Genomic DNA, 27910 nt, shown 5'->3' with positions numbered 1-27910 from the left:
CTCCCCTAAATCTATTATTATGTGTGCCTTCATTTCAGAATTCCATTGGAATTACACCATGGCTCAGGGCTTGTATCATACTCTGCCCACCCAGTACCAGACCAGGGTGCATAGTACAGCGTAAAGGAAAGGAACTATTTATTATGATAGGCTATAATCATATAATACTGATTCCACGGTCCACCTATAGGCCTACCATGTATTTGCTCTGACATAGACTTAGTTTTTCTTCACTCATTCATAGCAAAGTTTGCCCAAGTAGTAAGGAACTTGACACGCAAGAATATGCTTATATAATGTCAATTGCATACATACATACATACATACATACATTACATACATATACATACATACATACATACATACATACATACATGATAAACTTCGAAAGTGCAGGTTGTCCCAGACCAGGTTGAAAAGAAAACACAGTAAAACCCTCACTGTTAATGTATCCAACTCTGAGACAAACTCTGTACAAACCTAAATGGACATGTACAGTAGGGTCCATTTGGTTACATATAACTGTACAGTCGAGTAATGAACAACACTGATATGTTACTGTTAAGTTCTGTTGAATATTTACAAAATGCTTACAGTGCAGATGAAAACTAATAACACCCCAGCCCAGCAGCATTGATTTTCATGCTTATGACACAAATACACAAGTTCTGATTGAAGCTCAGAGTCAGACAGTGGCACTGTAGATGGTGAACCACAATGTGAGCAACATGCAATCAGTGGTGGAAAGTAACTAAGTACATTTACTCAAGTACTGTACTGTACAGTACAATTATTTGAAAACTTTAGTAACTAGTTACTGGACATCCTGCATAATGAGTAGCTTACATTTTTTAAGTACATTTTGATACGAACACTTTTGTACTTTTACTCAAGTACATTTTGAATTCCGGACTTTTACTTGTAACAGAGTATTTCTACATTGCAGTATTGATACTTCTACATTAGTAAAATATCTGAGCACTTCTTCCACCACTGAATGTGAGCAACAACAATTCAATACATCGCAAAAAAACCCATACAACTCTTACCTCTCAAGTTGAAACTCCGACTGTTTCTTCTTTTCTTCTGGGAATTTAGTCTTTCTTGCTAAAACACAACACGATCACACACATAGGATTGCCTATGATCCGCATATCCCCGCCAGGACACCAACAAACAAAGTTTCATGGAGTGAGACGCTGTCCAAGAACACAATCTGTCTGGGCGTCGCGTGTCAGATCACTGCTGCTCTCTAGGACAGCCACGCCCCCCGCGTTGCCAGAGTCTGCGAAAGAAACAAGCAGCCAGGTCTACGAAAACAAGCCCAAAAGAAGAGACTAATGGGCCAGCAGGCCATAGGAGCACGCACGCACGCACACACACACACACACACACACACACACACACACACACACACACACACACACACACACACACACACACACACACACGCACCCGCACACGCACACGCACACGCAACTATTTGAAAATAGCAGATCTACAAGCTCACGAGTCACAACTTGTAGATCTGCTATTAAAATAATAAAAAAATCTATCTATAAATTTGTGATTGCCTATTTTTTTTTACATTTTAAATACACACTCAATCCAAATCTGAAAAGATGTTGTGCCAGGGACTTCCTGGCACAACATCTTTTCAGATTGGGATCTGTGGGCAAATACAAATTAATCTGGGGGTCCTTGACATGAAAATGTTTGAGAACCAATGTTTTAAACAATATGTAGGAAGCACGCCCAAAATAAGCAACTACACTTTAGAAACAATTAAGCCCAAAAAAAACGCAACCCGCAACTATATTTACAAGCAACTTCACAGAAAAACAAGCCCAAAGTTGTTTATGATAAGCAGACATGGCAACCCTGAACTGCCCCTAGCTGTCCCATTTATACTTCGCCGTACGAGTGTCGCGCGTAGAAAATAGCACAGACCCACACGCTCACGGCTCGTCGCGGACGCGATGCATTGTGACTTGTGAGCTTGTAGATCTACTATTTTGGGCGCGCGACACCGTACTGCTGCCAAATCATAATATTATGAATAATGATAAACACATCGTTAGTTAAAATATAGGCTACTGTAGCCAACAATAAGTATAGTATATAGAAATTATAAGACACGCAAAAATGTAAGTAGGCTAACATAGTGTGGACTATTTTATCTTGCATATTCATTCATAGCAGCATTATGAAAATTGTCAGTGGTGGTTGACACCAGTCACCTTATAGACAGGGCATGTCATAGCCATCAACTGCAATGAACTAAACTAAACTGATTTCAAAATAAGCCTCTTTGTTTTAAATTATAGGATGTATTCTGTCTTCAAATGTTCACGAGCATATGATCTATAAACCATAGATATATGGCTCTCAAATTCCATGTATTGTGGTTAACTTGAGGCTCATTGATGCACTGCTGAGTGCTGTCTGTCAGCAGACAGTCTGGTGGTGACATCTATGGGCGCACTTTGGCTACGACCTAAAGTACCACAACAGGCACACACACACGCACACACACACACACACACACACACACACACACACACACACACACACACACACACACACACACACACACACACACACACACACACACACACACACACACACACACACACACACACACACACACACACACACACACACACACACACACACACACACACACACACAGATATATGCAGGAGAGGAGACAAGATTAGGCAACACCCCAAAATTAAAGAAATAAATATGTGTGATGTTTTGTTTATTTTGGTTTTTATTTGTATTATTTTTATTAAGAATACCGGCTACTTGGACAGACCACAACTACAGTGAAAGAGCCTGTGAGATGCCAATGCCACCTGTCTTCAGTCACATATGGGCCACAGAGACTCTTATAGGCCCTACTTATACTCTTATACTGCCCTTATAGCAAAAAGGGCACCAGGCAGGAGCTGAAGGTGAACGAGATGGCACAGGTAATCATGATAATTAATTATATTTGTATTGTAAATGGTGAACCACAATGTGAGCAACATGCAATCAGTGGTGGAAAGTAACTATAAGTGCATTTACTCAAGTACTGTAGCCTACTTAAGTACAATTTTGAGGTATTACTTTACTGGAGTATTTCCAATTGTCTGTACTTTTACTTCTATTCCACTATATGATACCGTGTGAAACGGGGCATTCTGCATAACAAGTACTTTTACTTTTGGTACTTTAAGTATATTTTGATGCCAATACTTTTGTACTTTTACTCAAATAAATATTCAATCAATCAATCAAATAAAGTTTTTATTACCCGTTCTTTTACTTGTAACAGACATCACTAACACCACTGCTGGTTCCAAACCTTTTCCCTCAATCATAGGTTCATAGGTTCGGTATTTAAAGCGCATCCCACATCCAGTTATTACACTGGCCCGGGGAAGAGAAAGAGAAAACATAGGAGAAAATAAAGAAGACATGGAAACCGATAAAAAATATAACATTTGGTTTCTGTCAGGCAGTAGGACCAGTCAAAGATGCATTCTAGTTATAATGCATCCGTGGAAAATACAATGACAAGTCAGATCTAAACAGCAAACACACACTTTTAAGTTAAAAGAGACAATAAAGTGAGTTTTATTCAATATTTCCACTTGTGTGGATAAAGGCATTATCACAAAATGCAAGTTAATTATTCTGTGACATTTATTGCACAAATAGTGCAAACTCGACTACAGAACAAACATGGAAAGCAGCTGTTGCATAACTAGTCGCAACACGAAAAAAAAAACAATTTCAACATAACTCCATAGACATGCATTACACACTACAAACAGTGATACGCATGTTGTTCCCCAGTGTTGTTGGGGGAAATGACTGATTATGGAACGCAAATATAATGACTGGCTTTGAAACGGAGTAGGGGAAAGGCACATAAGACCTCTATTCATGACTCAGATTGTGAATGGAGGCATTAGGTCTTTGTTTTTTTTGTCCAACTGGGACAGAAAAGTACAGAATTTCTGCACTGAGGACATTCCGAATCCTAAACACTGAACACAGAGTATGGAGCAATCACTCTCCATTGGTTATATTAACCAGACTTGATAGTGCAAGACAAGAAGACAAGATCTGTTTCTGAGGTGCACAAAATGAAGGTAAATTCCATTGATTGTAAACCTGTGCATTTGGGAATTTAGAAGATTTGGTGTTGAAAAGGTTATTGTTGTTCATATTTTGACAATGGGTTGTTTATTTTGATCGGTGTTAGAAAGGTTTACGCTGAAGCCAGTTGAAGTACTACTGTCCTCAATATGTCTGTGTAGGAACAGGTAAAAGAGTTGAGAGTCTAGTGTGTAATCTTTAATTTTTTTACTGTATATCTTTATTCAATACAAAATCAGGACGTGTCAGCCCAGACACCCCATACGCCAGCATCTTGTCAGTGAATGAAGATATGATTTTAATGGAGCGAGTGTTTCATAAATACTCTGTTACAAGTAAAAGTCCGGAATTCAAAATGTACTTGAATAAAAGTACAAAAGTATTGGCATCAAAACGTACTTAAAGTACCAAAAAGTAAAAGTACTCATTATGCAGAATGTCTCATTTCAAGTTTTGCAAATGTATAGAAATCCTTTGAAAATAGCAGATCTACAAGCTCACAATGCGTCATATCGTAACGCATTGTGAGCTTGTAGATTGGCTATTTTCAAATGGCTGAAATGTATAGGGCTAATATATGTTTTGTAATAATAAACACAATCTACAAAGTAACTGGTAACTAAAGTTTTCAAATAATTGTAGAGGAGTAAAAATACAATATTTCCTCTGAGATGTAGTGGAGTAAAAGTAAAAGTATTGGAAATTGGAAATACTCAAGTAAAGTACAAGTACCTCAAAATTGTACTTAAGTAGGCCTACAGTACTTGAGTACATGTACTTAGTTACTTTCCACCAATGGAATTGGAATTATCTATGGTAGAATCTGAGATAAAGTAACACAAATTTCCCTAAGTGTCATCCCATCCCTGATGTTTGCTGATAGGTGGACTTGGCTGTACCCCTGTCCTCGATCATTGCGCTGCTCTCCATCTGTTTCCCTCTAACTCGGTAGGTGCATTGCAAACATACATGAGTGATGTCATGTTATTCATTCAGTTTTTGCTGTCAATGTTTTGGCATATGAAGTCTTAAATCACATTTCCACACACAGATGCTTGATCATGAGATACAGTAATACTTCTCCTTTTTTAATCACACACATACAAGTAATATTATTTATAAACTACAGTATTTAAGGTAATGATTAGTGCAACAATAAAATCTAAATGTACTGTTTGTTGTTTGCCTGTACGTCAATTCTTTTCAGCTGTCAGACACCGGTGAACTGCAGATGGGGGCCATATGGAGAGTGGTCTGAATGTGACGGCTGCAGTCAAACAAAGGTACACACAGACATACACACACACACACACACACACACACACACACACACACACACACACACACACACACACACACACACACACACACACACACACACACACACACACACACACACACACACACACACACACAGACACAGACATACACACGCACGCGCGCGCGCACACACACACGCACACACTCTTGCACCAACACAAACACATAGCCTATTGAATTTGTATATCATTCCTCCAGTGTATTATCTATTGCACCTATGTCTTCCTTGAACAATCCCATTACACTATATGCAAGGTGTTTTACTGTGTTGAATCAACATGTATTACATGCCCTACTGTTGTGGAAATTGAACTTGAATTTCCTCGGTGAGAGAATGAACAGTTGATACTAATATACATTTTAGAAGATGTATTCAATACAAAAGATGACAATAATGTGACAATAATTCCTATGTAATATAATAATGAGAAATATATATAATGTATTTATTTAATATAAAGTGTCATGCCACGAGGTGGCATGACACTTAAATAAAATATTCATTCATGCATAAAAGGTAGGATAAGCCTTAATAAACAGAAAGCATTTTCAGGTGGGTTGCAATTTTTCAGCCAATCAGGAGAGATCAGCTTAAATATTATACTGTTCCAGTTCCAATTTTGTCTCCTCATTTCTTTGTGTCACCACTTCCAATTTCACATATTTATTTAATCAGTATAATTGTTAATTCAAGAGTTGAATAATGCTATTATCAAGTAAAGCTGTATTGAAAGCTTTCATTGCTCAGTGTAAAAGTTCATAATACAAATGTGGGTTACAATACAGCTTAAATGCGGCTGCAGCATCATTGCAGTTAGTGACATTATTGCACTTAACTACTTTCCCTTTACACCAAATTGCATCATCAAAAATAGCAGATCTACAAGCTCATCACCTTGTGACGCGTTGTGAACTTTTCTCAGACCATTTCTCAGACCATTCACCTATTATGATGACATGAGAAGTGGAAAACTGTGAAAACTGCAATTTTAAGAACAAAAAGAAAATGATTTATTTACATTATGATTACATTTTATTTACATCTTTATGGCAAATGATGAATCAGCAATGATGAGGGTTTACTCAGATTGTTTTTCTACCAATACAGCTCTGAAAATAATTAAAATATCAATAATAATACACAAATTAATATTCCTTCAAAAAGGATTGTAACCTCTCCAGTTGTTGTTTTCAGTCTTCAGCATGGTCTTTCTCCAACATCAGGGTATCATACTTGATTGTCAGCTGGTTCTTCTCCCGGTTCAGGGTATTATACTTGGTTGTCAGCTGGTTCTTCTCCTGGATCAGGCTATCGTAGTCAGTCTTTAGCCAGGTATTCTCCCGGTTCAGGGTATTATACTTGGTTGTCAGCTGGTTCTTCTCCTGCATCAGGGTATGTGGTCTTTAGGTAGGTATACAGGTTATCATAGCTGGTCTTTAGCCGGGTATTCTCCACCTTCAGGTAAGCGTTGTTGGTCTTTAGCCAGGTATTCTCCCCCTTCAGGTTATCGTTGTTGGTCTTTAGCTGGGTTTTCTCCAGGTTCAGGTCATCGTTGTTGGTCTTTAGCTGGGTTTTCTCCAGGTTCAGGTTATCGTTGTTGGTCTTTAGCCGGGTATTCTCCCGGTTCAGGTTATCGTTGTTGGTCTTTAGCTGGGTTTTCTCCCGGTTCAGGTTATCGTCGTTGGTCTTTAGCTGGGTTTTCTCCAGGTTCAGGTTATCGTTGTTGGTCTTTAGCTGGGTTTTCTCCAGGTTCAGGTTATCGTTGTTGGTCTTTAGCCGGGTATTCTCCCGGTTCAGGGTATCGTAGTTGGTCTTTAGCCGGGTATTCTCCCGGTCCAGGGTATCGGAGTTGGTCTTTAGCCGGGTATTCTCCTTGGTCAGGGTATCGTAGTTGGTCTTTAGCCGGGTATTCTCCCGGTCCAGGGTATCGGAGTTGGTCTTTAGCCGGGTATTCTCCAGGGTCAGGGTATCGTTGATGGACTTCAGCAGGTTATAATCATGTACCAGATTGTCGTTGGTCATGCTGTTACTGGGTGAATGATCTGCAAAGGACAGAAATGGTGATGATAAAGACAGTTGTTGCTACTGTTCATGATAAGGTCAAGCATCGGTGTGTGGAAATTTGATTGAAGAAGAAGAAAACTCAATGTTGTTATTCCTATTTACGTGCATTAAAGTCAACACCACTTTATTCATCATAATTTGCAGATGCATGCAATAATACACACAAAATGAAACAATGAGAATTCGATAAAAGAATAAGTCACAGGTTTTGGGTAATATACTTTGGTGGCCTTAATAGTTGTCACAGCTAGAAAATGTCAAGCAAACTCCCTGTGATGTGGTAGTTTTGTGACATGGAATACTCACAGTATACGACCAGGCCTGTGATCACACCCAGCAGCATAAGACACAGCATCCCCAGACACCCAGCAACAACTCTACGAGGCCTTCTCTCTCTTTTAGAGCACTGTCCTGTAACAGAAAGTACAGCTACTAGATGTGCAGCAACTGAGAGAGAGAGAGAACAAGACTAGAGTCTAAAAGCCCTTCTAGAAGTGAACAACATCTCTCTAAAAACTTTTACACATCAAAGGAATGATAGTGAAGGATATGCACTTGTTAAGTTTTGTTCTGCAAGAAATTCTGAATGAAATCTGAGTAATCTTTTCTTGAAGGAAAGACAATGCCTACCGTAGTATTTTAAAGTTTTAAACAGAGAAATCACCTTGACAATGATTCACAACTTTATCAAACTCACCCTGAGTCTGTCTTCCTGCTGCGTTGTCCCTCATGTCCTCCTGTGGTCCAGAGACGATGTCATCCACACTCTGATAGATGTCATTGTCCACCATATCACCATTGGTATAAATATCTGTAGACATCGTAAGTATGAGAGGCTTGAAATGTAACTAGTGTTAACTTTGTTGTATTTGCCGATCCTGAATTGATTAGCTATATCAAACTCATTACATGAGCTAGATAAACATAATGATACTGGTTTAGAAAAATATGACCATGTCTGCCTGTGGCTTGTTTGACACAATGCTGCAGCATTAAGGAAGTACAAAACTTTCTCAGACCTTATGTTATGCACCCCCACACGCACGCACGCACGCACACACACACACACACACACACACACACACACACACACACACACACACACACACACACACACACACACACACACACACACACACACACACACACACACACACACACACACACACACACACACACACACAAATGCATCAGGCGCCACAGCCAGAGCCAACCTACATGATGCACGCACGTTGAATGAGCACACACTCTGGTTCTACACAACTGTCTATTTGCATTTATAGGAAACCAACACACGGCATACTTTATTTAACTGAGAAGATATCAGCTCTTAAAGTATTTCCAAAACAGTATTTTAGGTTGTATCAGCCAAAGGCATAATATTGTGATAGACATTGTCATGGAAAAACACGTTATAACTGCCAAATTGCCAATACATATGGCTTATGGAATAATGACAAAACAACTGGCTGCAAACAACCAACAGAAAGTGTAACAGAAAGTACAGCTACTAGATGTGCAGCGACTGAGAGAGAGAGAGAAAAACAAGACTAGAGTCTAAAAGCCCTTCTAGAAGTGAGCAACATCTCTCTAAAAACTTTTACACATCAAAGGAATGATAGTGAAGGATATGCACTTGTTAAAGGGATATTTCACTTTCAAAAAAACTTTGGGTCATTTTATCATCTACTGAGGCTTTTGTGAGCCCCCCAGACCGTTTTTAAGTTGCTTGATTCAGTATTTAGATATTTGATATTCATTTTATCAGACACGTCCCCTTCCTATACAAACCCATTATAACTTCAAACTCCATTTTTAACATGTTAGATTCATCAAAAACACCCGTCATTGGTTCTGGTGACTCACCCTGCCCTCCTAATACGCGAGGGGCCCGTGTTTTTCCGATTACTTTTTTCATTTATTTTATATATATTCTCTTATTGTTTTTTTTTTTTCATTTTCCACAAAAATATTTAAAATAAGTGAAAAAAGTAATCGAAAAAACATGGCCCCCTTACGTATTAGGAGGGTAGTAGGGTGAGTCACCAGAACCAAGGACGGGTGTTTTTGATGAATCTACAGTAACATGGAGTTTGAAGTTATAATGGGTTTGTATAGGAAGGGGGCGTGTCTGATAAAATGAATATCAAATATCTAAATACTGAATCAAGCAACTTAAAAACTGTCTGGGGGGCTCACAAAAGCCGATAAAATGACCGAAAGTTTTTTTTTAAAGTGAAATATCCCTTAAGTTTTGTGCTGCAAGAAATTCGGAATGAAATCTGAGTAATCTTTTCTTGAAGGAAAGACAATGCCTACTGTATATTTATCCAGTTTAAACAGAGAAATCACCTTGACAACGATTCACAACTTTATCAAACTCACCCTGAGTCTGTCTTCCTGCTGCGTTGTCCCTCATGTCCTCCTGTGGTCCAGAGACGATGTCATCCACACTCTCATAGATGTCATTGTCCACCATTCTCTCCTCCAACTCTACACTGTCCTCAGTGTGCCCCCTCTTTCCTCTGTCTCCATCCCTCTTTCTCACCTTCTTTGTCAAGTCTGGCTTGGCATAAATATCCGTAGACATCGTAAGTATGAGAGGCTTGAAAAGTAACTGTTGTTGAGTACAAATAGTAACTTTGTTGTATTTGCCGATCCTGTATTGATTAGCTATATCAAACTCATTACATGAGCTAGATAACCATAATGATACTGGTTTAGCAAAATATGACCATGTCTGCCTGTGGCTCGTTTGACACAATGCTGCAGCATTAAGGAAGTACAAAACTTTCTCAGACCTTATGTTATGCAAACGTGCAGATGCACCCACCCACAAACACGCACGCACGCACGCACACAAACACATTAAACGTGTGATGACATCGACCATGCAGAGCACAGTGACCACAGAAGGGACCACAAAGGAAGTTTGGCAACATTATATATACTGACCAAAAAGTTCAGCAAATTACACAAAATTTAGATTCACCATCAGAACCGATGCAATTGTTGACCAAATATGAGTCCACAGACCCCATCAAAAATACTATTTTCTTTCTTTTAATAGGGGTGTATAGGGGTGACCATTTGGACCCTGGGCAAAAACCCCATTGGGTCACAAGTTCTGACTGACTTGAATGAGCCCTTGTGGAGTCTTAATGCTCTGAGCCCTTCTCGCCTACTTTGCCTGTTCGTAAAATGTGTGTGTGTGTGTGTGTGTGTGTGTGTGTGTGTGTGTGTGTGTGTGTGTGTGTGTGTGTGTGTCCTGTCTAGGTTCGCACTCGGCGAGTGCAGGTGTATGCTCAGTATAATGGCATGCCATGCCCAGGAGCCGCCACTGAAATTATGCCATGTGTTGCTGAAAGAGGATGTCCCCTGGACACCGGTTGTAGAGAACGGTTCCGCTGCACTTCAGGTAGGGCCAGAACACGTTCAGTCTTATTTATACTTCTCTACAAGCTGCCCAAACTCAGTCTACAAGCTCAAGCTATGTGCGTTGTGAGCTTCTAGATGTGCTATTTTGGGCAGAGATGGGAATATACAGTTTGTGTCATCGAGCTTATGGCCTGTGAGTACATCTTGGTTGTAGGGATGAATGAACTGAATTAGTTTAAATATCAAAACGCTGATGCAGGGGTCAGGCTATTCCAATAACATTTATGAAGATAAATGTCACAAATGCAAAATGCCTGAAAAGGACCATTCATACTTGTGTATATACAGTATACTTTATATGTCCGTGGCTTAAGTTTATCATTCAGTAGCTCATTAAATACCTTTTTCATTGTCAGGCAATCACTATATTTTTAAAAGTGTCAATAGTTGTTTTAGCAGTGGATATCGATCTTGCTGGGACCATTTTGACAGTGATGACTCTTGCTGCAGGCCGGTGTATCAGCCCGTATCTAGTGTGTAATGGGGACCAAGACTGTGAGGACGGCCTGGACGAGAGAAGCTGTGATGTGGACACCAGCCACCATGTGTGTGACATGGACCAAACCCCACCGAACTCTGATTTCACAGGCAGAGGGTACAGTACACTACATTGCCTATGCCTAATATAATGGTTTCCCAAACACAGGGACTAGCTGGCTTTTATTGGTCACAAGTAAATATCCTGCTTTTATTCCGTGAACCTTTGCACGCACATTTCCACTAGGCCGAGGAAGAAATGCCACTCAAAAAAATTCACATCAGCCTCATGGTGGTGACACTTCATAGAGAATCACTTCATAACTGGCACTGTAGCCCATACACATACCCCCCCCCCCCTATACTGTAAGTGCAACATGCAAAGGCTATTTTTCTATGTATTGAAACTAATGTTGACCACAGACTACCACGACCACTGTTCATGTGTTTCGTGAGAACAAGGTCTTACTGCCAGTAAGTTGACTGATCTCTACATAGGTATTGCTTTGTGCAAAGATGATGTGGTTTAATGTGTGAAAAAACAGTTTCTGTCTCTGCTGCAGAACTCACCATGTTAACTGTTTGATGTCTGGAAGTACATACAGGACATAATGAAAGACCTTATATTACATTATAATGTATTGCATTATATTATATTAAGTAGTAAGTACACTCAAAACTCACGTCTGCTCGGGAGCAGACTGACAGTATATGCCTCAAACATTGCGTATGTTATCAGAATGCCGTATTCTTCATGCAAGATCAATTGCAATAGTGGCAAACTTCAAATAAAATATTTGTCATCACATATAAGAGAAAACAAAAACTATGTCTGTTAAACGATTCATTGCTTGGATGCATATTATAGACATGATGCAAATTCAAACCCATTTTAATTTATTGTTCAGTAAGATGAATTATTAGGTCCGTCAGCGTCTGCCGTTAATGGAAGTCTGGCCACAATTGTGCATATTTAGACTATCATGCTTTATGTCTCAGGAGGCAGCAGATGAACCTCCTTATTTACATTAATACATGAAACTGTGGCCACACTGGCAAACATGCAGAGGAACCTAATTCAGCTCTGTGTCAACTGAAAAAAATATAATAATAATACAATCTGTTTGTATTTGCATCATGTCTATAATATGTATCCAAGCAATAGATCGTTTTTAAACATCTTTTTTATTTTATTTTATATGTGATGACAAATGTTGGGCAAATAAATATTTTACTTGATGTTTGCCCACTATTGTAATTGATTTTGCATGAAGAATAAGGCATTCTAATAACATACGCAATGTTTGAAGCATATAAGACTGCCTCCGAGCAGACGTGAGTTTGAGTGTCCTTCCGCCAAAACCCACAGCCAAAGAAATGAAAAAAAGAATCAGTCTCTGTTCGTATAAACTCTGTGTGTACCCAAGCTTAGTGAATCAGGATCATTGTATTGGATTCAGGGTTCACTCATCAGCCTGGTTTACATAAAGGAGAACAGTGTATTCAGCTGATGCTTTAAAAACTAAAACCATCTATTTAACAGGTAGTCAGTGCAGATTCTGCAGAAAGGTCAGAGGTCAGAGTAGAGGAAACATGCTTCCTGTTCCTAGCATCAGTCAGACTATCAGCTGCTTTCTGAACTAACTGCTGCTGTCCACATGCACAGTTAAATAACTGGAACCTCATCAAATACTGTGTGTGCGTGCGTGCGTATGCCTGCCTGATGGTGTCTGTGTAGCTTATGCTTTCTGTTTAACAGTAAACTGTAAAATCATTACAGTAACAGTTGTGTTGCTTGTCTTAAGCAGGCAAAACTTGCAGCTAGATGACACCATCAATGTATTGATATTAATTTCATTTCAAATACAGAAATACTACAATTAATCTAAAAATAAACTGTAAATATAGTTTTTAATACAGAGTGGTTCTTCTAACTGTGGCAGAGTCACTTCATAACTGTAGCCCAGGACATACACATATCCCCCCCACAAGTGCAACATGCAAAGGCCAGTTTTTCTATGTATTGAAAGTGAAACTAATGTTGACCACAGATGTTCATGTGTTTCGTGAGAACAAGGTAGTACTACTGCTGCTCGCTACCCTCCACAGGGGGTCATGCTTATGTCCCCTCAGCCCTATGTTCCCCCATCCCAAATTAGACCCTATGTTCCCTCAGCTTTACGTTCCCTCAACCCAACGTTCTTTCAGGATCACATATAGCCCTTTGATTGCTATCTTTATTGATCAAGAAATAAAACATATGTCACATGTAACATACATCTGACCCCTACCATAATCAAAAGGATGACGCAAAAAAGCTTACAGCTTGTTTCCATTGCAGTCCCTTCCATAATGTGTTGGTGAGGTCACCTGTTGGGGTCCTCTGAAAGGGGGTGCAATGGTGCCTCTGATGTCCACCCACCATTCACCGTACGGCGCATTAGGCAATTTTAATATAAGATAGGCCACATCAGATTTTATTTAATTTCGTTGGCTTTATGACAAGGGATAGCATAAAAATGTGTAGAATGAATGAAAAGTTTCAACATTTTTGTCAACTAAAATTGACATAAAATTGACAAAAATCATAATCTGAAGACATCTCACCCTGCGTTTTAACAGCGGGCAACTCTCGGGCGATGCCGGGCAACATCGCCCAAAATATAATGAAAGTCTATGAGAGCCGGCGATCGGGCGAAGTGGGCGGGGGGGCGATGAAAGATGGATTTTCTTTATCTTTTTCGGCGATATCGCCCGGCATCGCCCAGAGTTGCCCGCTGTTAAAACGCACCGTCAGACTCCACTTTAGCCTGTAGCACTTGACCTAGCCTTGATGACCATGGGATCTTATGCAAAGGTTAAAATGTAATTTCCTATAGTTTGTATAGTTTTGATTTACAGATCATTTATTTTTTGATATTGCACTGTTTAGACTGATGCTAGGTTCTTGGTTGACCTATGATCCTATTACTGAGGCACTGCACTGTCTCTATGCATTTGATGTACGTGTTTACCTTGTTTATTGTAAATCACTCTGGATTTAGAGCATCTGCTAAATGCCTAAATTGTAAATTATACATTTTAGGTCTGTTTTGCAAACCATACAGTATGGTACTGCACCGGCTTATGAAACATATTTATTTCACTTTATGGGAGCAAACTGAAGACAAAAGATAAAAAAGAGAAGTATGACTAAGTTACAGAAGTGGTAAATTTTATCACCAAATTCATGTCGTGGGTGGACTGGAAACAAAAGTCAGCCTCCGCTAAACTAGCGAGACTTCCTGTGGGGTGCATTCAAGACAATCACGTTCCATAGTGTTCTGTCACTATGAACGTCAGAGCTCAGAAAAAAAAAAAAAAAAAAGCTATCAAAATATGCAATCTAGCGCAAGGCCTATTGGCGTACGTTTTTAGCTGTGGCGGACCCGGGATGGAGTTATGACATTTATCTACTGTACCATTCATCCTATGATATCATAACATCATAGAAAAGGTAAGAAAACAGTGGTCCAAAATTCCCCTTTAATTACAGCGGCCCTCATATTTGTGATTAAAGAAATAATAATAATGATAAGTGGCCTAGTGAAAGCTCAATCAAATAAATACAATACAATGTATAGGCAAGACCCCTACGGTCTTTTTTACAAACCAGTATTGTACTGCACATGGCTTATGAAACTCTCTCATATTTTGACACTACTTGCCTTTTTTTATGTTATGGGAGGAAACTGAATACAAAAAGACAAAATAAGAGAGAAGTGAGCAGTTACAGAAGTGGTCAATTTCATCATCAACTTTAGGTTGAATTTTGTGGACCAGTAGATCATTTATCAATGTACTATACCCTTTATCATAGGTATATACTTTTATATTTTCTTTTTTGTTTTTTTTTCTGTCTTTGTTTTTAATATTAAATAACTCTCATTATATGTAATGTAAACGGTGAGGTTCTTACATAAGCCCCCCAGGGTTTCTTACCTCACCGGCACAACAACTATCACGTAATGTTTCCCTTGGAAATAACTAACATGTCCTGTAAATGTATACAAAATGTTGTGCAAATAAATCAAATCAAATCAAATATCTGTAAATACTGTAAATGGTGCTAAATAGTAGTAAAAGTGGATCTGTGTGTGTGTGTGTGTGTGTGTGTGTGTGTGTGTGTGTGTGTGTGTGTGTGTGTGTGTGTGTGTGTGTGTGCGCGCGCGCGTGTGTGTGCGTGTGCGTGGGTGCGCACAGTCGCACACACTATCCACTATGCAGAAATAAGAAGATACGTAGTTGGAGGCATGGTTGGTACAGTATCAATAGTGCAGCAAATATTCAGATGGATTGAAAAACGTATATATTTGTGACAACACTAAAACTGCAGAGTAGAAACAAATGTATGTTTTCCACTGAAAAAACATGGGGGTTACGGGACGTCAGAATAATGGGCTGTCTAAATAATGACATGGCACCGTCAGCACTCACTATGCAACACTTTTAATAACATGCAGCAGCAGGAATTGGACACATGTATCAGACATGTGGGTGTGAACTGTGGTTTACAATATAGTTATTATTAATATTCAAATCAAAAGTCCACTCAAAAGTGTGGACTTGGTACTGCAGTAGGTTCTGCTGATGGGCTTTTTAATGGGTTAAACTGTAAAAATGCTTAGGGCTTATCAGTATGTGTTTACCTTGTTTATTGTAAATCACTCTGGATTTGGAGCATCTGCTAAATGCCTAAATTGTAAATTATACATTTTAGGTCTGTTTTTCAAACCATACAGTATGGTACTGCACAGGCTTATGAAACATATTATTTCACTTTATGGGAGAAAACTGAAGACAAAAGATAAAAAAGAGAAGTATGACTAAGTTACAGAAGTGGTACATTTTATCACCAACTTCATGTCAGCCTCATAGACGAGATCTCAATCTCGTCTAGTGAGACTTCCGGTGGGGCGCATTCAAGACAATCATGTTCCATAGTGTTCTGTCACTATGAACGTCAGATCGTCAGATGGATATCATAACATTATAGAAAAGGTAAGAAAACAGTGGTCCAAAATTCCCCTTTAATTACAGCGGCCCTCATATTTGCGATTAAAGAAATAATAATAATGATAAGTAGGCCTAGTGAAAGCTCAATCAAATAAATACAATACAATCTATAGACCCCTTAACAGAGGACGTCATACTGGCTGCGTGCAGCCAGTATGCGCGCAACGAAACCCATTATATCAGGTCTCGTTAGGACGCGTCTCACTAGCCAACACACACAAGAGGGGGTTGGGGTGTGCTGAAACCAGTGCACCCCGAAACAGGTTGGGAATTGATTGCGTGAAACAATCACCTGTGCGTCCAGGCTCAATGTTAGTAAACAAATAATTGGTCTATTGGCAAGACCCCTACGGTCTTTTTTACAAACCAGTATTGTACTGCACATGGCTTATGAAACTCTCTCATATTTTGACACTACTTGCCTTTTTTTACGTTATGGGAGGAAACTGAATACAAAAAGACAAAATAAGAGAGAAGTGAGCAGTTACAGAAGTGGTCAATTTCATCATCAACTTTAGGTTGAACTTTGTGGACCAGTAGATCATATCTGTAAATACTGTAAATGGTGCTAAATAGCAGTAAAAGTGGATCTGTGCGTGTGTGTGTGTGTGTGTGTGTGTGTGTGTGTGCGCGCGCGCGCGCAGTCGCACACACTATCCACTATGCAGAAACAAGAAGATACATAGATGGAGGCAGGCATGACAGTATCAATAGTGCAGCAAATATTCACATGGATTGAAAAACGTATATATTTGTGACAACACTAAAACACTAATAACTGCGTAGAGTAGAAACAAATGTATGTTTTCCACTGAAAAAAATATACATTGATATTCTTTTTATGATTATTATTGTATGATAAATGGACTGCATTTAAAGGTTTGTTTTTGTCTGTCTGGCCATTCAAATGTGCATGTATTGTAACCTGTGTAGCATGCAGTGTAACATGGGGGTTACGGGACATCAGAATAATGGGCTGTCTAAATAATGACATGGCACCGTCAGCACTCGCTATGCAACCCTTTTAATAACACACAGCAGCAGAAGGATCATGTATCAGACATGCGGGTGTGAACTGTGGTTTACAATATAGTTATTATTATTATTATTATTATTCGAGTCAAAAGTCCACTCAAAAGTGTGGACTTGGTACTGCAGTAGGTTCTGCTGACGGGCTTTTTAATGGGTTAAACTGTAAAAATGCTTAGGGCTTATCAATAAATCATTATCATTCATTTTTGTGACTTCTATAAAGTAGGTACTGGACTGGGTCTATATGTGGTGGAGACCTGTGCTCCAAGGAGCACTTTTTCTAGTTTCTAGTCTGTATTATTTACAGAAATTATCCGTAAAATGTTTAAATATTATACTGTACAAAACTATTCAATATGTTTACATATTAGCACGATAGATTTGTTTTCATACATTGTTTTTGTTATGCTATTATTGTTTATCGTTACTGTATGTTAAGTTGTGTTATTGTATGTTTGTATTTTATTATGTTATACTCACGTCATTTCACGTTATCGCCTTTCTCCTCTCCTCTCCTCTCCTCTCCTCTCATACAGATATGATGTGTTAACTGGAAAGTTGAAGTTGGGGGTCATTGACACGCTAAGATTTGGAGGCCAGTGCAGAAAGGTGTTCAGTGGAGACCATAGAGTATTTTACAGACTGCCACAGAGTATCCTCAGATACAACTTTGAGGTAAGTGACACCCTGCGTCTTTTAACCACATGGACCCAACTGTATTCTGAGGCGAACATTCTGCAGCTCTACAAACTCACAACGCGGTTGTGAGCTTGTAGAGAGAACTATTTTCCGCAAAGAGATTTGGTGTAGAGGGGAAACAGGAGGGGACCAACAGAAGAGCCCTGGGGAACCCTGGTCAACTAATGTAAGGTTTAAGTGGTTAATCACTGCCCACAGCTCAGTTAGAAAGGTTGACTTCTCCACAGAAAGTATATGGATTTTTACTTTAAATTACACTGTACAGGGTGAATTAGATACCGTACATATATAAATCTTGATTGATTGCAGTTACTTGAAGTCAAATTTGAGCCCTGCAGCAAGGCTCCTTTTTGCATTGTACATGGCAATGTATAAAAGTTAAAACATTCTGGTATGATTTCTGTGACACGCTGGCTAAAATTACAGAGGCTCCCTTCCCGTTAGACCCTGAAGTTTGCCTCTTAGGCAACTTCACTGCTATCAGTGCAAATCTCAGAAAACACAAAATTAAATTTATAGAGGTGGCACTTGGAGTTGCTAGGAAATGTATTACAATAACATGGAAGTCTGACTCCCCCCTCCTCATTGCGAGATGGTTCTCAGAAATGAACAGTTGTGTTCCTCTTGAGATTTCTTATAGTTTAAGAAATAGGTTGGACTCTTTTTTGAAGATTTGGCAACCTTATTTGGATTATATGGAAACGTTGTCCCTACCTGTATCAGAGATGTTATAGGTTGTTATCTACAGCTATCTCGTCTAGAGCTATAATTTCTCAAAGCAGATTTGTCTCTTCTTGTTGTTCTGTTTCTTTTCTTTTTATACCTTTATATTTGATTATGTTTTATCTGTGCTGTCCTTTGTATGTGGGGTTGTATGTGGGGAGGGAGGAGGGATGTGGGGGGGTGGTATGTGTACTTTTGTGAACATTTTTAAATGAAAAATTAAATATAAAAAAAAACTAGAGCCCTGCAGCAGTGAATGGTCTGAACAGAATGCAGACAGTTGAAGTGTGTTCATAATACTCACAGGTGCAAGTAAACAATGAGGAGAGCGATGAGACCTATGACAGCTCCTGGTCCTACATGCAGCACATCCAGTCCAATGCTCTGTTCATACACGACCGACGCACCTTCCACAACGAGCTCTCTGAAACCAAGGTGAGGCAGCACACATTACTGTGAGCTTGTAGATCAGCTGTGGTGAAGTAGTGGCTTAGTAGTTAAAGGACGGCGTCACCCATTTTCAACCTATATAATTGGTCCTCCTCACTAATGCTCATGACAATAAGGTACCATTTTTGTCTATTCAGTCTGTGTCTCAGAGGAGGGCTGTGGCCAGTTCAGAAACCCGCCTACCAGTGACATCATCGATGGGGAATCCAAGCTAATAGAAACGGCAGGCTTTCTTTTCCTGGAAAGTTAGCAAGCTATAATGGAAGCCATTGTTTTCCCGTTAATTAAAAAAATACATTTTAAATATTATTTGAAAAAAAAGAGGGGAAAAAACATTCCTAATGATGATGTCACTGGTAAGCGGCTTTCTGAAGTGTCCACAGCCCTCCTATGAGAGACAGACCGAGTATCATGAGCATTAGTGAGGACAAATTATATGAAGATAGGTGAAATCGACTTTTAAGAATTCAACAGTTGTGAGCTATTTTCAAATGGCCGAAATGTAAATAGGGCTGAAGTAGTTAATATATGTTTTGTAATTATAATCAAAATCTACGAAGTAACTAGTAACTGATAATTGTAGTGTAGTAAAAGTACAATATTTGCCACTGAGATGTAGTGGAGTAGAAGTAAAAGTACAGACAATTGGAAGTACTCCAGTAAAGTAAAAAATACCTCAAAATTGTACTTAAGTACAGTACTTGAGTGAATGTACTTAGTTACTTTACACCACTGGAATTCTATTCACTTGGAAATTACCATACAGTGTGTCTATCCATCCCAATAAGGCTCACAAGCTTCTGATCCTGAAGAACCGAGTGCAGCTCGCCCAGTTCCAGAACTCCGCTCCACAGTACCTTCCACTGGCTGAGGGCTTCTGGAAAGGCCTGGCCGCGTTGCCACTGACCTACGACTACTCAGCCTACCGGCAGATCCTACAGACCTACGGCACCCACTACATGTCAGAGGGCTCTCTGGGAGGGGAGTACCAAGCCCTGCTGGAGTTTGACCTGAATGCAATGAAGCAATCCAGTAAGTAGATGGAAGAATGTTCTCTTTCACACCATGAGCAAACTGCACCCACATCGGTCTGGTCGATTTATCAGGCATTATTCGATTCTACAACGTCGGCAGCGGCAATAAAGCATCTGATAATTTTTTGGGGCTTTTTAGGCCTTTATTAATTGTACAGTGGGTAGACAGGAAACAGGGAGAGAGATGGGGAGTGACACGTAGCAAAGGCCGCCGGGATCGGGACTCGAACCGCTGTCAGGCTACATTGGAGCATATAGGTGCCCGGACCGCTAGGCCAGCAGTCCGGGACAAAGCAGCTGATTTTTAGACAGTTGCAGCCCGGCCTCCCTATTTTGGGCATGTCATAATAGGCGGAATGTTTGAAAAGTTTTCAAACATTTTCAAAAACTAGCAGATCTCACAACGCCTCGCCACGTGGTTCGTTGGGAGCTTGTAGATCACATTATGCAAAGTTCTTCAAATTGATTACAACAGATTTTGTGCTTTTTGACAAAATGGTCAAAAACTAGACATGATCAGACCTAAACATCTGGCGTTGGCTCAAAGAGATACATTATTCAACTTATTTTGGAGAGTTCTGACAAGACGCTGTAGTTATGCAGAGCGACTAGTCAATGTGAATTGACTCCAGTTTGGTGCTCGGACAGGTATAGAGTACGTAGGTGAAGACCATTTGCGGTCGAAACGTTGCCTAACTATGTAATAAAAACATTCTACTGGGAGCTAAAACGGTGTGCGGCCTTCCCTCTTTCCCTGATATTGTTGTCCAGCACCCGATAAATTGTTTTGGGATGTGCGTGCTTACCCCTCGTTAAGTACGTAGGTGTCACTTCAAATTGCCTCCTCTCTTGTACATAGGTACAACAGACATAGATTACCAACGGTGCTGGAGGAAGGTGAAACGTCGTTTACTCTGGAAGAAAGTCAAAACTACATGTGAAAAACTTACTCAGGCCCTAAAATCAAGCAGTGGTAAGTTTTAAATTTAACACAGTAACTTACAGTAAAATCTTCTGAATAATATATTGTACGTACACAATGTATGCTGCAATTGTTCAGTAAAATCTTTACGTTGAATACAATTCAGCGACTTTGGGATTACATTTAATCTAAAACCGATCTGAAAACCAAACAGTCAACTGGCATCTTTCTTGCAGGGCATGACTTACAACATCTGTCTGTGAAGACCAACACCATCGGCGGGGACCCGGCCTTCTCGGGAGCCCTGGGCGTTCTGGATCTGGAGAACCCAGAAGCTAACGGAGACTCTTACGCCACGTGGGCCTCCTCTGTCAAAGACTTCCCTGATGTCATCGACCAGAAGGTACCATGGATGGACACTTTAAAACCTACAGTACCTACTAAGTCCTGACATTGTTCATTTATCCATTTGTAACTCTGAGAGTGTACAAAGGGTCCATTTGGTTACATTTGTACTCTCTCGAGGCCCTGACCCGCTGAAAGTGTCATTTGTGTGAGCGTCATGCTAGTCCGCCTGTTCACAAATTCTATTTCAGTGGTTCTCAAACATTTTCATGTCAAGGGCCCCCAAATTTGAACAGAACAGACTTGTGTTTGTAGAACGGTCAAACAAGTGAAACCTTTACCCGTTACCTTTCTGCGTTGTAACTCATTTTGGATGGTCTGTTGATCGTGTACAGTAGGCCTACCACTCGAGCTCTGAAAGAAGCGTCAACAGGTTTTTTTTGTCATAATAATAATGTTGACAGTAATAGTAATAATATGTATTTATATACTGTAGCCCCTTTCCTAAGAAGGTTACAAAGTGCTTTTACATAGAAAGGAAATAAAAGAAACATGAAAAAATAGACTAGACTAGAATAGCTATTGATTTGATTTTTTGTTTCATTGCTTTCACAAAATCCATTTATGCCAGCTGTATTTTCTTTTCTTAATCAATATAAAACTACAGACACACGCACACACGGACAGAGATTTTGCACATTTATAGTAGGATCATTATTACCCTTATTATAATTATTATCATCATCATCCAACATGTTACTGTATGTCTAAATGTTGTCACTCACAGCCTACATGTTGTCACTCACAGCTGCGTCCTGTGTATGAGCTGGTGAAGGAGGTGCGTTGTGCTGGCCTGAAGAAGATGCACCTGAAGAGGGCGCTAGAGGAGCTTCTGGCTGAGGAGCACCCCTGTCACTGTGGTCCCTGTGGCAACAACGGCCAGCCTCTCCTGACGGGCACACAGTGTTCCTGTGTCTGTAGGCCTGGCAGCTCAGGGCTGGCCTGTGAGAGAGGGACAGTCACTGGTGAACCCCCAGGTAATATACAGTGATTCTCCTTTTTTATTCTTTTCCAGGGACAGTGGGCAGTTTGACATGCATTTGGCCACGGACCCCTATGACAAATGTTATTTCTGGGAACCCAACGTACTGTATAAACTGTTTATTTAACTCTGAGAGTGTACAATTGGAACCAAATGGGACCTTAGCTTCCATGAGACCCCCAGGAGTCCTTGAAGGGGGGTTCCAGGGGGTCCCCAGCAAAATGAGGCCACATTTTATTTTTTGGCTATTTGAAAATCACTCATCTACAAGCTCACAACGTGTCACGATGCAAGGCATTATGAGCTTGTTAATTGGCTATAGTTTTGAAAGATGTTGACAAATGTTGATAAATATCTTACGGGGGTCCCTGGCACAAAATCTTTTGGGGTTTGAGGCAAAATAATATATCACTTAAGGAGTCCATGACATGTTTGATAACCACTGATATACACCATTCACAGTCACGCAATAAACTAGTACTGAAGTCTGATTGACCTGCTTTGGACCCACTGACACCACACAAAAGACTGATTTATACTTTGTCAAATGATGGTGTTTCGAGCCAAAAATAGACAATCTACAAGCTCACAACTAGTATATAATCTTGTAAAATGGTTGTAAAATTAACGTGGATATTGTTCTTTTAGGAGTAATCCATGGAAGCTGGAGCTGTTGGTCGTCATGGAGCTCCTGCTCTGGAGGTCAAAGGTCGAGAACCCGTAGCTGCAATAACCCCGCCCCCAGCAGAGGAGGACAGCATTGTATCGGCCTGGAAAATGAAACCTCGCCATGTGAAGACCCAGATATACACTACTTACAGTAAGGAAACACACTCTCAAATGCGCACGTGCACACACAAAATAAAACCACTTCATTCACAGAAGAGTATCTGCATTCATAGGATTACATCAAAATTGTCAGAGACAAGTATATACTACATAACATGGAATTGTATGGCCACTGAAAATCTGTGTGTGTGTGTGTGTGTGTGTGTGTGTGTGTGTGTGTGTGTGTGTGTGTGTGTGTGTGTGTGTGTGTGTGTGTGTGTGTGTGTGTGTAGGATGATGGAACCACAGTGCTTTGGTCTTTCCGTAGGCCCGCAAAAGACATGTGGAGCGCCTCCAGCCCTGAGGAATGGATATGTTGTGGTAAGGAAGGATTTTCCTGGGTTGTCATTACTGTCACTGCACTACTGTACACAGTACGTGATTCATGACAATGTTGGAAACCATTAAGAAAAATCACAAAAGACCCCAGTGTAATTGAACCAAATGTAGCAGTAGTCTAATGTATTATCAATGTATGTCAGCAGCATTGTACTGTATAGCATTGCATGTAGATAACAAATAAAGGACCATCGCTAGAGGAAGAATATATAAAAGAATATGAAAGAAGGTTAAACACCCAGAGCAGTGCACACCAACATACCTACAGTAGGGGGCGTCCATCTTGTTTGAGTGAGGAGTGTCATGGGGCAGCAGAGGCTCAGGAGGTAGAGAGGCCGTCTTGGAATCGGAATCGAAGTGTTCTTGAGCAAGACAATTAACCTCTTAAACTGTCAAGGGTCGGCAATCATCAGCACTAACCATCTGGGTGGGGACTAAAGTGTAGAGACAACTGCAGTTCAATTAAAGAAAAGTTTATTACAGCAAAATGAAAACCCATTGAAGTCCCAAAGAAGCCCAGAAGATGAATCCAAAATCAAACGCTCAGAAGTCCTCACCAAAAGTTCCAAAATACAGGAGAACAAAACACAACTAAGTAATCCAAGTGAAAGCAATGTCCCAAAAAAAACACGATTTCTCAGGTTACGGCTAAAGTCGTACTTGGTGTACCATTCTTTAGAGACAAGAGTCGAACACAACACTGAAGCCTGAGAGACAAACGTCATACACACCAGGTGTGCAAGTTATCAAGAAGTCCACCAGAGAGTGATAAAAGTCCAAAATAATGACTGGAAGTCAAATTGACATAAACTTGATATACTTAATTGACTGGAGTCCCCCAGAGGTCTATTAGGCCCTCCTGTTTTCGCTCTACACTTAATATCATTGGCAAAAATAGCCGATCTACAAGCTCAGTATCACTATAATCAGTAGAATAATTTTCTTCAAATTTTCGCCACCAAAATAGGGATGCTAGGATTCACATGGTTTCTTGCTCCTGAGCAGACTGGTGCCTTTCATGGTGGCTGTTAGTGTGCGAGTGTGTGTGTGTGTGTGTGTGTGTGAATGGGTGAATGTAATGAGCATTGTAAAGCGCTTTGGAGAGAGGCGCTACATCTATGCACCATTTTATCATTTCATGACCGATTGTGTGTGTTTCTGTATTCTGTTGTCTTGCGCTTTGTTGTGTTTTGGCTCAGAACCCCAGAGATTTCTACCTGGTGGGGAATAGAATTGAATACAGCTGCATAGACGGCCACTTCCTCAGTGGAGATGCTGTGGCTGAATGCACTGACAATCAGAAATGGACGACTGGACAAATGGTTTGCAAGAGTACGTGTTGCCACCTTCTCTCTCTCTCTCTCTCTGTCTCTCTGTCTTCATTAACCACTTAAACCCTATATAATTCATGAACGGGGGACAGTCAATACTAAGTACAGTCCCCCAGGGGTCTGTATTTAGCCCTTTTACTGTTTGCAGAAAATAGGCAACCTACAAGCTCACGCGTCCTGTTGCGATGCGTTGTATTTAAATGCCCAGAATAGGGATGCTGTGGTTAATTTATTAATTCCAAACTGTGTCCTAATAGGTGCAACATGTGGGGTTCCTCCACTCAGCAGTGATGTCACATTCACACCCACCAAGGCAGCCTATCAGATCGGAGACAGGGTGACCCTGTCCTGCCCGGCGGGAGGAGCTTTACAGGGTCACGTGACAGAGAGCATTTGCAACCCCAGCCTCCAGTGGTCCCCCTCTCTAGAGGAGGCCAGGTGCATGGAAGGTACACCTGAAAAGTCTGTATGGTGCTTCACTTCACTTCTGACGGGCAGAAACCTCTTATCTCCATATTTTTACTTTTTGTATTTTGTTCGTAAATTAATGCCCTACTTGATCATACTACAGCGTTACACAAAAGCATCTAAAGTAGCAGATCCACAAGCTTGAAACGCAGCGCGTTTTGAGCTTGTCGGTCTGTCCAATTTTGGACATATGAGGTTTCCACCCGACAGAGACGATATGTATCTTCAAACAAGTGAATTTAGAAAGAAATATATTCAAAAATCTACCAGCGGATTTCATGGACCTTTGGGGGTCTTAAAAGTTCTTTGAAAATCGAATAAACGTTGAGTGCAAGTAAATACATGACATTTTTCAACTTGAAAATGTCTAAAATAATGGTTAAGAATTACAGTAGAATCAGAATAATTTTCAAAATCTTTTCAAATGGCGGTATACATCCAAATACATATCAATGTGTGGGTCCTTGACATGAAAATGTTATTAAACCACTAACATTATTATCACTCCTGTTGTCTTTTTCTCTAGCAGTGCCAAACGTTGTTGCCACCACTCCCCCTGGTCTTAACTGTAAACCATGGCAGACTGCAGGAAAGGCTCAGTGTGTATGCAAAATGCCATTCCAGTGCGAGTGAGTATGCTCATGTTGTTGTTTCTATATATAAGGAGGTGTAAATAAAGAAATAATATGTTGTTGCTGTCAGGCAGTAACCTTGTATCTCATATTTCATTGTATCACCGCTGTCGGGCAGAAACCTAGTTACAAAATATCAAAAATAGCAGCTCTGCTTATATAAAGTATAGAATAGGGCATTGATGTATGGAAAAACATTAAAAGATTAAATATATATGTCTGACAGCGAAACTATGCTTTAGTTCTTTTTTTCTTAAATTTCTGTATACATTTTTTCATAAATTAAAAGGGATATTTCACTTTCAAATAAAATATAAAAATGTTATGAAAAAGTAATGGAAAAATCAGAGCCCCCTCACACATTAGAAGGACATTCTAATGCGTGAGGGGGCTGTGATTTTTCCATTACTTTTTTCAGTAAAATATCCCTTTAACAGCCTATTTTATGCTTTGTTGTATGGGAATGTCACACAAAAGTAGTGAAAGTAGATGCTCTACAAGCTGAACACCTTGTTATTTATGAATGTATGTGTGTGTGTGTGTGTGTGTGTGTGTGTGTGTGTGTGTGTGTGTGTGTGTGTGTGTGTGTGTGTGTGTGTGTGTGTGTGTGTGTGTGTGTGTGTGTCTTGCAGGCCATCAGTGAAGCTGTGTGCTAGACTGGGCTCCAGCACACGCCTCCTGGGCTCCTGTCAGCTGGGAGCTCTGCAGTGTTTAGGGCGGAGCTTCACTCTAGCCAAGGACACCGACTGTGATTGGCCAACAGAAACGTTCACTTCCTGCCAAAACTGCAATCCAGGGGAAAAGTGTAATGGTTAGTGTGTGTGTGTGTGTGTGTGTGTGTGTGTGTGTGTGTGTGTGTGTGTGTGTGTGTGTGTGTGTGTGTGTGTGTGTGTGTGTGTGTGTGTGTGTGTGTGTGTGTGTTTACTTCTATTATTTTATTATTCTGCCTGTCTGTCTGTCTATATAAACAAATACATTTAAATATATAAATACCTAAATACATACTGTAGACATGCAACTTACACATCTGATTGGCTGAGAGTCATGTGTTATTTGCAATAACTTTAGCCTTGGATCAAGACTATCGTAGATGTATTTTATCGATTCTGACATTTGCTCATAGATACGAAAGTAAAAATCACACTCGATAAAATACATATATTATAGTCTTTATCCAAGGCTACAATAACATCATAGCTAGTGCAACACGTACAATACATACACATAGCAATTAACAGAGCAATTAGATCTCCAATCTTAATTCACAATATGAAATTAGACATTCTATTAAAACTGCTTAAAAGCAGGACACTAGGGGCTCTATACTTTGTGTTTAATTGTAGAATCAGCTATGTTTTTTTAACTGTGTTTAATTGTAGAATCAGCGACAAACTGCGCATGCCGGGACCCCACGGAATGCCCCGAAGATTCCACCCAAATGTGTGTCACCCCGGCAGATGGGAGCGTTGCCGTGACGATGACAGAGTGCGAGGTGGGGGCAAGGAGGTGTGCTGGGGAGCAGGTTACCGTGGTCAACCTGGAGGCCTGCCAGTAA

The 27910-nt window shown here is 40.1% G+C and overlaps 3 protein-coding genes across 4 annotated transcripts in view; 1 reads left to right on the top strand and 2 right to left on the bottom strand.

Moving 5' to 3' along the window:
- Positions 1-1205, bottom strand: part of LOC311038070 (growth hormone receptor-like) — a 28264-nt gene extending 27059 nt beyond the window's left edge. For both annotated transcript variants that reach the window (XR_014600011.1, XM_084047381.1), the window contains exon 1: positions 1050-1205. The gene's annotated coding sequence lies outside the window, so the exon portion shown is untranslated. The remainder of the gene's footprint in view (positions 1-1049) is intronic.
- LOC311037928 (complement component C7-like) lies at positions 59-27910 on the top strand (the record flags this gene model as incomplete). The annotated part of the gene is made up of 19 exons (XM_084047224.1): positions 59-120; positions 2933-2978; positions 5039-5103; positions 5363-5438; positions 10817-10958; positions 11429-11573; positions 18079-18217; positions 19271-19399; positions 20203-20446; positions 21308-21421; positions 21607-21773; positions 22524-22752; positions 23406-23577; positions 23819-23906; positions 25124-25256; positions 25513-25704; positions 26250-26352; positions 26988-27166; positions 27813-27910. 19 exons carry the CDS (start codon positions 59-61, stop codon positions 27908-27910), a joined length of 2523 nt encoding a protein of 840 aa, XP_083903350.1.
- LOC311037273 (uncharacterized protein) lies at positions 6830-10243 on the bottom strand (the record flags this gene model as incomplete). Its single annotated transcript, XM_084046395.1, has 4 exons — positions 9926-10243; positions 8238-8351; positions 7847-7951; positions 6830-7518 (listed from the first exon to the last, which is right to left on the bottom strand). Exons 1-4 carry the CDS (start codon positions 10128-10130, stop codon positions 6830-6832), a joined length of 1113 nt encoding a protein of 370 aa, XP_083902521.1. The 5' UTR covers positions 10131-10243.

Source organism: Gymnoscopelus microlampas, assembly GCF_963454915.1.
Source record: "Gymnoscopelus microlampas genome assembly, chromosome: 21".
NCBI classification, from domain to species: domain Eukaryota; kingdom Metazoa; phylum Chordata; class Actinopteri; order Myctophiformes; family Myctophidae; genus Gymnoscopelus; species Gymnoscopelus microlampas.
This window is presented reverse-complemented; position numbering and strand designations above follow the sequence as displayed.